We start from the raw sequence: 12,813 nt of genomic DNA on the forward strand, positions 1-12,813 counted from the left end.
CCTTTATTCCACATTCTTGTCCAATTAAGTTACTTCCTCCATTTCGGCCCTATTTAAATTTCAAGTAGATATTATCCTGTGATACTGTTCTATGGAATGGAACAGAAAAAAATAAGTGTCCTTGGACTTTTTCCCCTTTATATTAATATCTACTTTCATGATCACAAACAACAGTTATCAAAAATTATTTTAGTTTCTATTTTAAGGCATTCCATGGGTACTGCTAGAAATAAGAAAATTATGTGAAAAAGCATGGTGCGCCACTAGGGTGAATACTTTGAGATTAAGATGATATATAAAACCAAATTTTGTAAAAAAAAAAATCCAAGCCTCTTTTCCTGGATAAACGTAAACTGACAATTTAAAATAGTAAACATTAAAAAATCAAAAGTTTAACCCATTATGTATAGATAATTTGAATGGTTCCTGGGCTATCTATCTTTCTACCTGTAGATTGATCAATTAATCCTTTTCTATTTTCGCTGTTGAAATAATAAATTATCTACTCAACTTTAATTTCCACCAGATAGATGATATTTTTATTTGCTAAAAATAAATTAGTACACAAATTTTGTATCTAACTTCTTTTAAATAAATATTACATCCATTCTTTTAACTTGGGTACTTTGGATCAAATCTCTGAACCTCACACTTATGCATCAAGTGTTCTTACCCACTGAACTTATTTACTTTTTAATTTTCTGTTGATTTTTTGATTGTATAGAATAACTTTTTTTAAATATATATCCAGATTACAGTTTCCCTTCCCTCAACTCATTCCTAGTTCCTTCTCAACTCCCCTGCATTCCAAATATACTTCCTTTCTGTCTCTCATTAGAAAAGAGCAGACTTCTAAGAGATAACAGCTAAACGTAAAAGAAGAAATAACACGATAAAAGCAAGATAAACCTCACATCGAAATTGGATAATACAAACCAACAAAAGAAAAAGCGCTTCAAAAATAGTCATGAGAATCAGAGACATGCAGGAGTTCCACAGAAATGCTAAAGACACCTAGAACATGTATGTAGAAGACCTGGTGCAGATCTTTGTTGATCCTGTGCTTGCTGTTTCAGTCTTTGTGAGTTCCTATGTACTTTGCTCGATAGATTTAGCATACCTTGTTATGCTTTCCAGTACCCACTCTGGTTCTTACACTCTTTCTAGTTCTGCGTCTGTAGAATTGCTTGAGCTCCAAGTGAAGAAATTTGATGGAGATGTCACTTTTACACTTTTAGAACTGTTTGTCTCAAGGTCTCACTCTCCGTGTAATGACTGACTGTTGGGCTATTTTTTGTTCCTCTCTGCTGTAGCAAGAAGCCTTTCTGATGGCAGAATATCATTGTCATCTTGTTTTATTTTTATTTTACTTTATTTTAATGTCTTTACCCCAGTACTCTGAGATATCTAATTCTCAGTTCTTGATGAAATAAGCAGTACTAGATATGGGTTCCAACTAATAAAGTGGGTCTTAAATCAAATCAAACATTAATTGGTTATTCCTGCAAGCTTTGTGCTACCATTGCTCTGGCATATTAAACAAGTAGGACAGATTGCACATCAAATGCTTTGTGTCTGGGTTGATGTCTCGGTTTATATTTTGGCAGTCAGTAGAGTACCTTCCCATATCAAATCCATTAGAAACTGTGGGTGAAGGTTCTATGTAGGTGCAAACTCTCCTCCATACTCAATGATTTGTACTGGTGTTGTCTTCAACACTGGGGCCTTGCTGTCACTTTGTGAAGGTCAACCTATTGTTGTGACAACAAGTTTGGTTGTTTGGAGATTTACATGGATCCTCTTTGACCAGCAATGAAGTTGCATGTGATTCAGGCCCACTACAGAAAGTTTTGCTTGTTGCCAAGAGATGGCCAGTTAGAATTCCATCTTCCTTGTTATTTGGAGACTTCACTGCAATTACCTCCATTAATTTTATGAATTTCCTACTCTGTTAGGATTTCATACCACTCCTCAAATGCCCCTCAATTCCAGTTGTATTTCTTCACATTCGCTCCCTCAAGCCCATCCTCACTTCCCCTAAGTCTCATCCTCCAGTTCCTGATGATCTACTCCTAGTCCAACCATAATAAACCCATTCTGTTTCCCCTTCCCAAGGAGATCTACATGGCACCTCTTCACTTCCACTATACATATCCTCTCTAGGGTCTATGGAATGTAGTTTTGCTATAATTCATTTCATACCTATAATCCAGATAAAAGCAAATGTCTTTCTGTGTCTAGGGTAATCTTAGTAGGGATAAATTTCATGGTGTCATTCTTTATAAGTAATATTCTATTGTGTAAATGTACCATATTTTGTTCATCCATTTTTCTGTTTAGAGACATGTAGATTCTGCAGTTTCTGACTACTATGAATAAGGCTGCAGTGAACATAGTTGAGCAAATATTCGAGTAGGATGAAAAATCCCTTATGTATATGATAATGAGTGATAGAGCCGCATCTTGACACATATAGTTTCTTGTGAACTTTGTGAAGAACCATCATATTGATTTCTGTAGTTACTTTACATGTTTCAACTCCCACCAGCATTGGAGGTGTATTTCCCTTATTCTACATTCTCTCTAGCATGAGCTGTCACTTGTGATACTGAGCTTAACCATTCTGACAGGTATAATCTCAAGTAATTTTGATTTGCATTTTCCTGATGGCTAAGGATAGTAAATCTTTTAAAAAGTGTTTCTCAGACATTTGAGTTTCCTCCACTGGGGAATTTTATTTAGATCTGTACTTTACTTTTAATTGAATTATTCGTTTTTTGATATCCAGTTTGTTGAGTTCTTTACATATTTTGGACAATAGTCCTTATCTGACATGGAGTTTGTAAAAGTCTTTTTCCATTCTGTAGTCTACGACTTTGTCCGAATGACTGTGTCCTTTTCTTTACAGAAGCTTTTCAGTTTTATGATGTCCCATTTATTAATTGTTGATTTTAGTGGCCGCATTATCAATGTTCTGTTGAGAACATCTTCTCCTGTGCCATTTTCTAGGTCTTGTTTAGAAAACTTTATTTTTGATATTATATGGTACTGTTTCCCTGTCATATTTAGAAGATTTTGCTGCAGACCCAAGAATTTGCTGCAACCAAGAAGCCATGCTTTCCTGTAGTCTTTTCTGTCTAGAATTACTTCCTGAACTCTTTCAGGCTTTATGTGGTTTGTTTCTGGTAATTTACCTTTGGTTGAAAGAGAATCTTTGTCACGTAATAAGGATAAAAGAAGATTTGCCATATAACTTTTTAAAAACATTCACAGATATAATCCACAAATAAAAAAACTAATGATAATTCCATTTATTTTCAGGACAAATTATCAGTTCACCACAGCAGTATCAGTTGGGTTTGAAGAAATCCATGGGCACAAATGCAATCTTATATAGATTCAAATATCTGTAAATAATTGACCGTTAGTACAAGGAAATATATAGTATCATAAAGGCACATATCTAAAACCCAGATTAAGAAATATCTTTAAAATTCTCTGAAAAATTCTCAAAGTATTGACCACTTTACTGTGCACAATTTATGTTATTCAGTTTTTTAGAAAATATGGTTTTTAATATTTTCTTTTCTTTGCATTTATAACATAATTCACTTACACAATCACAGAATTCGTTTCTTCCAATACGACAAACTGTTTTACAAATGAAATTTGGTATTGTTGCTTATCAAAATATACAAGACAATTGCTATTTTCTATAATACCACTTTATACGTTAACTTGTTCGCAAAAACTTTTTTTCCTTTTTGTCCTGGTTTAAAAAAATGCCATTACAAATATTTACAGCATTTTCTCTTGTTAGATGAAATTTTTTAAATTAATTAATTAATTTATTAAAAATTTCTACCTCCTCCCCGCCTCCCTTTTCCCTCCTCCTTCACACCCTCCCCATCCTCTCTAGTCCTAAGAGCAGTCAGGGTTCCCTGCCCCGTGGAAAGTCCAAGGACCTCCCCCTTCCATCCAGGTCTATAAAGGTGAGCATTCAAACAAGCCAGGCTCCCACAAAGTCAGTCCACGCAGTAAAATCAAAATCCAGTGTCATTGTCCTTGGCTTCTCAGTCAGTCTTCATTTCCAGCCACTTTCAGAATGTCCAGTTTGATCACATGTTCCATCACTCCCATTCCAGCTGGTTTGGTGAGCTCCCATTAGATCAGTCCCACCATCTCAGTGGGTGGACGCACCCCTCGTGGTCCTGAGATGCCCTATCATACTACAAAAGCATTTGTTCAACTATGTTCAAAGCTTCACTATTTGTAATAGCCAGAACGTGGAAATAACCTAGGTGCCCTTCAATAGAAGAATGGTTAAAGAAGGTGTGGAACATATACACAATGGAGTTTTACTCAGTGGTAAAAAACAATGACATCTTGAATTTTGCATGCAAATGGGTGGAAATAGATGAAAATTCTTACAAACAGAAAAAGAAAAATTTGTACATTTTAAGGCAAGTACAAGTGATTAATACCCTGGAATAGGAAATGGATATTCAGAATTCTTCCAGAAAAAGAAAATGGAGATAAATTTATACAGAAAACAATCAACTCCCCAGTATTCCTTGGATGGATAAAATGTATCAGGAAAAAAAAAACAAGAAAAAGAAAGAAAAAAACAGTTGTTAGTGTTAGTTTAAAATAAAAAAAATATCATTTCAAGCTCATTATTTCCAAGTCCAGTGTTTGAAGAGCATAGTGTCTTCAGCAGCAGAGTCTGGTCTTCAAATTATTGGGGCCAATCAAGGTCCACAAGAATTCAATAAGTTATTTGGGATAGTCTTCTCAACTCCTTTGCAGGACAACTCAAAGGAAGGTTCCCATGCCTGGCACTGAAGATGTTGTGGTGACTAGCTCTCAGAGAATCTAATGGTGTGACACAAGCAGACGCAGGGGAACACAATCAAAAGTCCTACCCAGCTTTAAAGCCTATGAAGAATTGACTATGATCACTATTGCAAGACGTCCCACGGTGCAATGATGACATTTAGAAGCCTTGAAGGCAGCCAGTAGTTGTCTAAGTGTCTTAAAGCTTACATAATAGAAAGAAATTGATTGCTGTTACTATAAACCTGGCCCACTAACCATGATGGGGAAACTGTGGTGAACCTGCTACTGTGGCTTTCCCAAGTCACTGCATAAAAAATAATTATAGCCACAGATGAGTACAACTCTCATAATCATTAAAGACACGTGGTTTTTTAGCAGATGTTGACCATTACAAATCCACAGTTGACCAAAATTCAGAGGACAATAGGCCATGGGATGCCCCTCCCTAATGAATACATAATTCACTCTAACTGCTATACCATAGGCTCAGAGCATATCAAGGATGAGGTTAGCAAAGATAGTAAAAGCTAGAAGACCAGGATGTCTGCTGTGAGACAGTGTCTTTTATTTACCTCAGGAAATTGTACCCATACAATCTCAAAAGTACACCTCCAACAATAAGACCTGTGCAACATAAACAGTAGAAATAGCTGACATGCCAGTGCAGATAGGGGAAACTCCACAAGATCCCACCCCTAGGAGAAGTGCTATAGGTGATAAATAGATGTTGGAAAAAAAGGAATTCTGTGTCCTCCAGGGAAGAGCACTCTGATAGGTTATCTGATAATGAACAGTTGCCATAAAAGTATATAAATATAAGTAACAGTAAATAATCTAAGCACATGTGAAAATATATGCTGTTATATGTGCATATATATTAAATAAAAATCGAGGTGAAGCATTTGAGACAGGAATGGAGAAACATAAAAGGAATTTGATGAAGTAAAGTCAGTTACATATAATGTATATATAATAATCATATATCACAGTTTCTATCTAATACAGGGTACAGGAGTAAGTTGTAGCCACATTCTTACAATAGAAGTCTCCAGGTCATGAATAAGCCCACATAATTGTAACTCCATTCTATGCACAGAGATGAAAAAAATGTAACTGCATTTCATGGAGAATAAAGAAAAGATCCTATACTAGAAATATTTCTTTATATTCTAAAACTATTATAGTAAGAAAAATAAAGAGAAGAAAAGTACATCACAGACGGAAGTTGATAGGGAAGAAAAATTAAGCGAAAGAGCCACATTGGAGACATGGAGGATGTCATCATCCTAACCAATTCACTTAGACTGTGATTCTCTTCAATGTTCTCTTCACAGCAAGTTTGACATCCTTATTTCTGAGGCTGTAAATGAGTGGGTTCAGCAAAGGCAGAACGAAAGTGTAAACTACTGAAAAAAATTTTCTCTGAACCACAGACTCTGCAGATGATGGTTTGATATGAGCAAGTAGACCAAATCCATAGAACAGAGCAACAGTTATTATGTGAGAACTACATGTGCTCACGGCTTTGGACCAACCCTTAGAGGATGACAAATGAATAATATTAACAAGAATCAAAGCATAGGAGGACACAATGATGATGCTAGAAACAACAACAACTACAGCCACTGAAACAGAACTCACAAGCTCATTGGCATGACTGTTCCCACAGGAGAGCTCCAGGAGTGGGAATGTGTCACACATGTAGTGGTTGATGACTTTTGAATCACAAAACCTGAGTCTGATAATACATCCTGTGTGCACAATGGCACTAGTGAGCCCCATCAAGTGTGAAGCAAGCATTAGCAGGGAACAAGCCCTGGGAGACATGACTACTGTGTACAGCAGGGGCCAACAGATGGCCACATACCTATCATAGGCCATGGCTGTCAGTACGAAGCATTCAGAATTAACAAAAAGGCAGAAAAAAAATAGTTGAGCCATGCATCCTCTGAAGGAGATGGTATTAATTTCTGTCACAAAGCTCATCAGCATTTTGGGGGTAAAAACAAATGAATAGCAGAAGTCAATGAAGGACAAGTTGAAGATAAAAAAGTACATTGGTGTGTGAAGGTGAGAATTCAGACAGATGAGACTCATTAAACTCAAATTTCCCAAAACAGTGGCTGTGTAGTTCACGAAGAACAGGACAAACAGAGGCAGCTGAAGCACAGGCTGGTCTGTTAAACCCATAAGAATGAATTCAGTCATTGAAGAGTCATTCTCCTTATTTATTAGCTCTGCAGGAGACATCTGTAGGAACATCAGTCAGAATCAGATGAACTTAACAAGGAGCCGTGAATCATGATGTCAGAGACAGAGCTGGAGCTCATTGTTTCCTACTTGAGGGTTTCTAAGACAAACAGCAAGACATCCAAAGAACCTGACTACCTCTTTTTCTCAATTACCTCCTCCCCAACCACAATGAGTGACTCTGTCCTGAGGAAATTCTGATAGGAATGTTGCTGAGCATTTCTCCATTCTTTAATCTCCACTAATGATTTGGGATTAAAGAAGAAATCCTGTGAGTTTCTCTCGATCTCATAATTTATATTGTTTTGTACTTCAAGGGAAATTATAAATACATGGATGATTCGGGACTTACCTTTATTCTGGATGCTTCATTGCTGTTGAAGCTCAGAGGCCTTCTTTCCCAATTTTCTAAAGTGTCTGAGTTTCTGGCTATAAATGAACTAACACTCTTCAGAATCAGAGCAGGTCCATTCTGAACTTCTACAACCAGTACACTGGAGAAAATGGCATAATTTTTACTTGAGAGTTTAATCTAGATTTTTTTCCTTACCTACATGACAGAAAAGAAATGCGTGAAGATTCAAGTAGCACCTCACTTAAATTACAGTCTATTTAATGGTCCAGCACAGAAAATTATTTTCACCTTTATGATTTCCTTTCAGGTTTCACGAGTCCCAGGATGGTAGAAATTTCTGAGCTTATTTACAATAGAAACCATAAATCTAATTTTGAATCTTTGGGGATTTCAAGATCTTCTCAATTTGTAATTTCCCTCCAGGGGTACCTAGTTCCCTTGGCAGAGTTGTGAATTGTCCTTTGGGAATTTTCCACTGTGTAAGAACGAATCTATTAGAAAGAAACCAAAGATGTAATACTTTGTGATTAATAAGAGTTTCCTACAATCCTTTGAGATTTCGTTAGCAAATATACAATGCTTTAGTAATCAACAGGGGAAATTTTCTAAAGAATAGATTAAGGAATAGAGAAGATACTTTTAAGTCCATCTAAGTTTAAAACCATGTTGTGAACTTTCTTATTATGAAGCTACTTAAATGTTACATAACTATACTGATCATTATTTGTATTTACAACCCCATATTCTTCTGTGTAGCTGTGAAATATGGTTAATAAATGATAGATTGGAGGGTTAGAGGCAGAATGGAGGGGGGGGTAACAAAAGAGACTTCTTGAAGAAGGGATATTTCTGGGCTAAAGAGAAACCTGGTGTCAGAAAAAATCCCAGGAACACACAAGGATGACCCCCAACTAAGACTCCTAACAATAGTGGAAAGTGTGCATGAACTGGTCATCTACTGTAAGCTGATTGGTGACTTCCCTATTTGTCATTAGAGATAATCTATCCTGAAACTGATGGAAACAGGGACAGATCCACAGACAAACACTGCACTGAGCTCTGGGGGTCTTGAAGAAGAAGAAGAGGAAGGATTGCATAAGCCAGGGGGCTCAGGATGGAGGAAACCACAGAGATATCTACCTACTTACAGTGAGAGACTCTATATAGGGCAGATCTAGGCCCTCTGCAGGAGTGTGACAGTTGTGTAGTCTGGTCTCTTAGTAAGGGCTTCCAATGGTGAGAACAGGAACTCTCTATGGTGCTTTGTTGGCTTTGTATAACCTGTTATTGATGCTAGACATTATCTTGATGTGTCATACTTTGTACAAGCCAGTGGGAGTTCTGCCTGTTTCTTAATGGAGATGGAGGAGGAGTGTGTGGTGGGATAGATGGGAAAGAGAAGGGTATATGAGTAAGGAGGGTGGAAAAATTAGGTGGAATGTACAATAAATGAAAAAATCTTATTTAAATAAAATTAAAAAGAAAAAGATAGATTGGCACACATATTAGTGACCCTCTAAGTTTTAACAAAATTGATCTAATTTATGGTAATGAAGACAGCCTCTTCAAAAAATGCTGTTGGGAAAACTGGATATCCACTATATAGAAAATAGAAATAGATTCCCATCTCTTACTTTGTACAAAAATCAATTTAATATAAAATATACCAAAGTCCCTAATATAAGACCTTAAATTTTTACATTACTAGAGAAAAATGCTTCAAAATCTGGACACAGCCAATAATATTATGAATAAGACTCCAAATAGCAGAGAAAACAATTGAGTTAATGAATGAATTTACGTAAAACAAAAAAGCTTCTGCACATGAAAAAAATAATTAATGGGGTAATGAGACAGCATTCAGAATAGAAGAAAAATATTTGCCTGATATTCATCAGAAAGTATGTAAGTATTCAAATGTATAAAGAATAAAAACTCTAAAAACAAATTAAAATAAGTCTATCAAGAAATGGGCAAGCATGAGTTGGGAATGAAACACTTGGAAAGAGTGTTTGCCAAGCAACACAAGACCCTTATTTTTGATTCCTACTGTTGCAAACAGTAAACAAGAAAACCAACTAAATGAGCAAATAAGTTAAAAGCTAGTCCTTAAGAAGAATGGCAAATAGCTAATGAATATATGAAAAAAATATTCTCTGTTGCCATCTACAAATCAAAACTCCACTGAAGTTATACATTGAATCTCATGCCTATAATTCTGGAAACAGGTTGATTTCTCTTAATTTTTTCAGTGAATTGTTGATTACTGAGAAGGTAAACAGAAAAACAAAAAGAACAAAAATGCATGTTGGGATCATATTTCACTTAATTCAGAATATCTATCAATAAGTAAACAAGTAACAATAACTAGGGTATTAAAAGAAAGTTATCCTTGTACTCAATTCGCGAAAATGTAAAGTAATTCAGGCACTATGGAAGTGAGAGTCTAAGTTCCTCCAGAAGAACTTAAAATAGAGTCACCATATGAGCCCATTATGTCACTTCTGGTGTCTAATAGCTAGTTATACCTGAGCACCTGTGTTCTTTAAATTCTCCTTTGTAGCTGAGTTATGAAATTTATATATAAGTATAGAACTGAATGAATGGATAAAGAAAATAGATTGTAGATGTATGATAGAACTAAATTCTGAAAGTTGAAGAAAACACATGGAAGTGAAGAACAAGTCAAGTGAAGTGCTAGGTTTAGAGAGATATGATAGTTTCTGTTCTGTGCAGAAGCTACATTCAAGAGAGGACTGTGTGGGCACAAACAAAGATGCTGAAATTACTTTATTTACAACCATTAAAATTCCATTCTGAATTACACTGAATTACACTTTCAATATATGCTAACAGAGAACCTCAAGAAAAAGAAGAAGCCCTCATGAGCAACAGGAATCTCCAAAGTTTGAAAATGGCATGACATCATGCACACAACACCATAGCATCATTCTGAAGGATCTCATGGCCTTAGAACTTCACTGTGCTTCTCCCATTCCTTCTCTTCTCCTCCTAATGCCTAGCAGTCATAGACATTGCATATCACTGGGAGTTTGGCTACTCCACATGGTAGTGTTCCTGGACTCACCTGGTATCCAGCCTGTACAGACTGAATTCTTCACTCAGGAATATGTGCTTAAGACTTCTCAGCATTTTCTCAAGGCCTGGTAACTAGCTTCTTTCAATTTCCTTATATGGAATGTGAGGCAGGGCAACAGCACAAGCACAAGCAAGCTCATGCAAACTCATACTAAGTAAGTGAAATTGACCAAGGCAACCTGTCAGTGGACCAAAAGCATGGTAGGTAATGACTTGCACTCCTAGCCACCCTCTCGACCTTTTCACAAAATAAAAAAGAGCTTCTACATTGGAATGTCTTGGAGTCTGTATTGTTGCCTCCAAATCTTCTCACTGTCTGAGACCAGTCTCGACAAAAACACCTCTTTCCAGGTTAGGGGTGTGGGGATTTAGAAATACAAGAAAGAGTGTGAAGACACATGAAAAATATTAAAACAGAACTCAGAATAGTACCAGGAGGGGATTCCAGCAAATACTGAATTTTTTTGCATTTAATTTTTTACATACGTTTATAGCCCATACAAACAGGATAAAAGGCAACAAGATACTTCTTTAACATATTACAAAGGACAATTGGAACAGTTAATTGCTTTAACACTTTGAGGCATCAAGTCATTAGCATTTCGTTGTTTAAGCAGTAAAGCTACCCTAAACCAAGTATCCTAAAGACAGCCACTCCCCAGGTAACATCATATTGCAAAAAAGAAAAAGGAAAGAGAGAAAAGAACAAAAGTACATTTGCATATCTTGACCATCTGTCAGAATGAAATGGATTCACTTGTATAAGTTATCTTAATGTTAAAAAAGAAATCACGTCCTAAGTCATTAGTACAGCTACACTAGTCAAACATTTTAAACAACCCCCAAACTCTCTGACTAACAGACAAGGTGAAAATAGGCTCACATCTTTGGCCTCCACATCTCAACCCATGCCCCTCTCCAAGGAAACAGGGATTGCACAACACGCAGCAGCAACAGCCTACAAAAACTACAACTGGTTGGGTACATCCAGGTACCCAACCTGGATGGACTCTATCATTTTGCTCACTTTTTGGGTTCTCCTTACCCTCTTTTGGGTATTTTTCTTTCTTGTTTGCTCCCCTGGCTACTGCCCCCATCCAGACTCTCCACCACTGTCCTGAAGTTCACTCCTTCAGCTGATTTTGGTGAGTTGACCCCTATTTTTGTTTTCTAAGTTATTGGCAAGTTGGGGTTTTCTTTCCTATCCCTGCATTTTCTTTTCTTTCCCCAGTTTGACATCCTGGTTAGGAACTTTTCATCAGGACTCAGTTCATCCCGGTACTTCCACATAAAAGCTGACCACCCAGGAGGTAGAACCAATAAAGGACCCTCTGTCAGGCCCTTTTGGCCCAGAGGCACTGTGTGAGCATATGGTTGTGGCCCACAAGCTGAGGCAGTCCCTCTCTATAAGCAGCACACTGGATCTGCAAACACTACTTTCCTTTTCCCTTCCATCCTTGTCCTAACAGACTCTTTTGTGACCTGGGAGCGACTGACGGCTTTTACCCAGGGCCACTCTTCGGGATTGTCTGAAGGCTCTCTTGCTTTATGCAGAGTCCTTACTGGTCTTCGGACTGTAGACTGTTGGACTTCCATTCCTACTCTCTCTTCTCAACTAATCCAGTTATGTGATAGTTAAGGGCCGTCAGGGTAGTGGTTGGTCTCTTAATTCACAGCAAGGCTTTGACCATTTGACTGTGGTTGAATCCCCTTTCCCTTCTGGGATTGGAACGTCCTCCTCAGACAGTGGCTACTTGACCCTTTCCTCTATATCCCTCCATGGGCAACCTTTTGCAAAAGATGTCTTCCCTCTCACTGGAGGTCTCTCTGCCGTATCCTGAATGCTCAACAGGTGTCACGGTGGAGCTGCCACATAAGCTTTCTCGCTCCTTGTTCCCCAAGGTACCTCATCCCACTGTGCTTATTTTGGAGATGATATTCAGCCTTCTGCCCCTATGGAGGCTGGAACTAGGCCCATGTCAATGTCTCTGGTCCCTAAATCTCCCCCTCAGAGTGACTTGCAATTGTCTCCCACCAACAGCTACCCGCTACCAATCCTTTCTTTCTCTGTCAAAGTGGGCCAAAATGCAGCTGCTCAAACATGGGTTCCTACTGCATTTACAGATTTGACCCTTATTAAAAATACAGCAAATGAATCCATCCCTGAATCCCCTTATTTTGAGCAGGTACTCAGACAGTGGGCCATGCAGCTTCAAGCCCATCACAATTAGTACACAGTGTTAAAGGCCGTTCTTGATTTCCTCAGGTTT

The 12,813-nt window shown here is 37.4% G+C and overlaps 1 protein-coding gene across 2 annotated transcripts; it reads right to left on the reverse strand.

Annotated features, from left to right (window-relative positions):
• Nucleotides 1–6,138: 6,138 nt before the first annotated feature.
• LOC125389011 (olfactory receptor 8C8-like) lies at nucleotides 6,139–11,120 on the reverse strand. Of its 2 annotated transcripts, XM_085688550.2 has the most exons (2): nucleotides 11,103–11,120; nucleotides 6,139–7,062 (listed from the first exon to the last, which is right to left on the reverse strand). In XM_085688550.2, exon 2 carries the CDS (start codon nucleotides 7,045–7,047, stop codon nucleotides 6,139–6,141), a length of 909 nt encoding a protein of 302 aa, XP_085544676.1. In that variant the 5' UTR covers nucleotides 7,048–7,062; nucleotides 11,103–11,120. The 2 variants fall into 2 exon arrangements, with proteins under 2 accessions (XP_085544676.1, XP_048273364.1); XM_048417407.3 differs by lacking the exon at nucleotides 11,103–11,120 and having other exon boundaries at nucleotides 6,139–7,101.
• Nucleotides 11,121–12,813: the final 1,693 nt, after the last annotated feature.

The sequence above is a fragment of the Myodes glareolus genome, chromosome 4 (assembly GCF_982192425.1).
Source record: "Myodes glareolus chromosome 4, mMyoGla1.1, whole genome shotgun sequence".
Classification (NCBI taxonomy): domain Eukaryota; kingdom Metazoa; phylum Chordata; class Mammalia; order Rodentia; family Cricetidae; genus Myodes; species Myodes glareolus.

Bases quoted from the DNA above. Each gene is read 5' to 3' on its own strand.
- LOC125389011 (XM_048417407.3), bottom strand. From the start codon at position 7,101: ATGTTCCTACAGATGTCTCCTGCAGAGCTAATAAATAAGGAGAATGAC.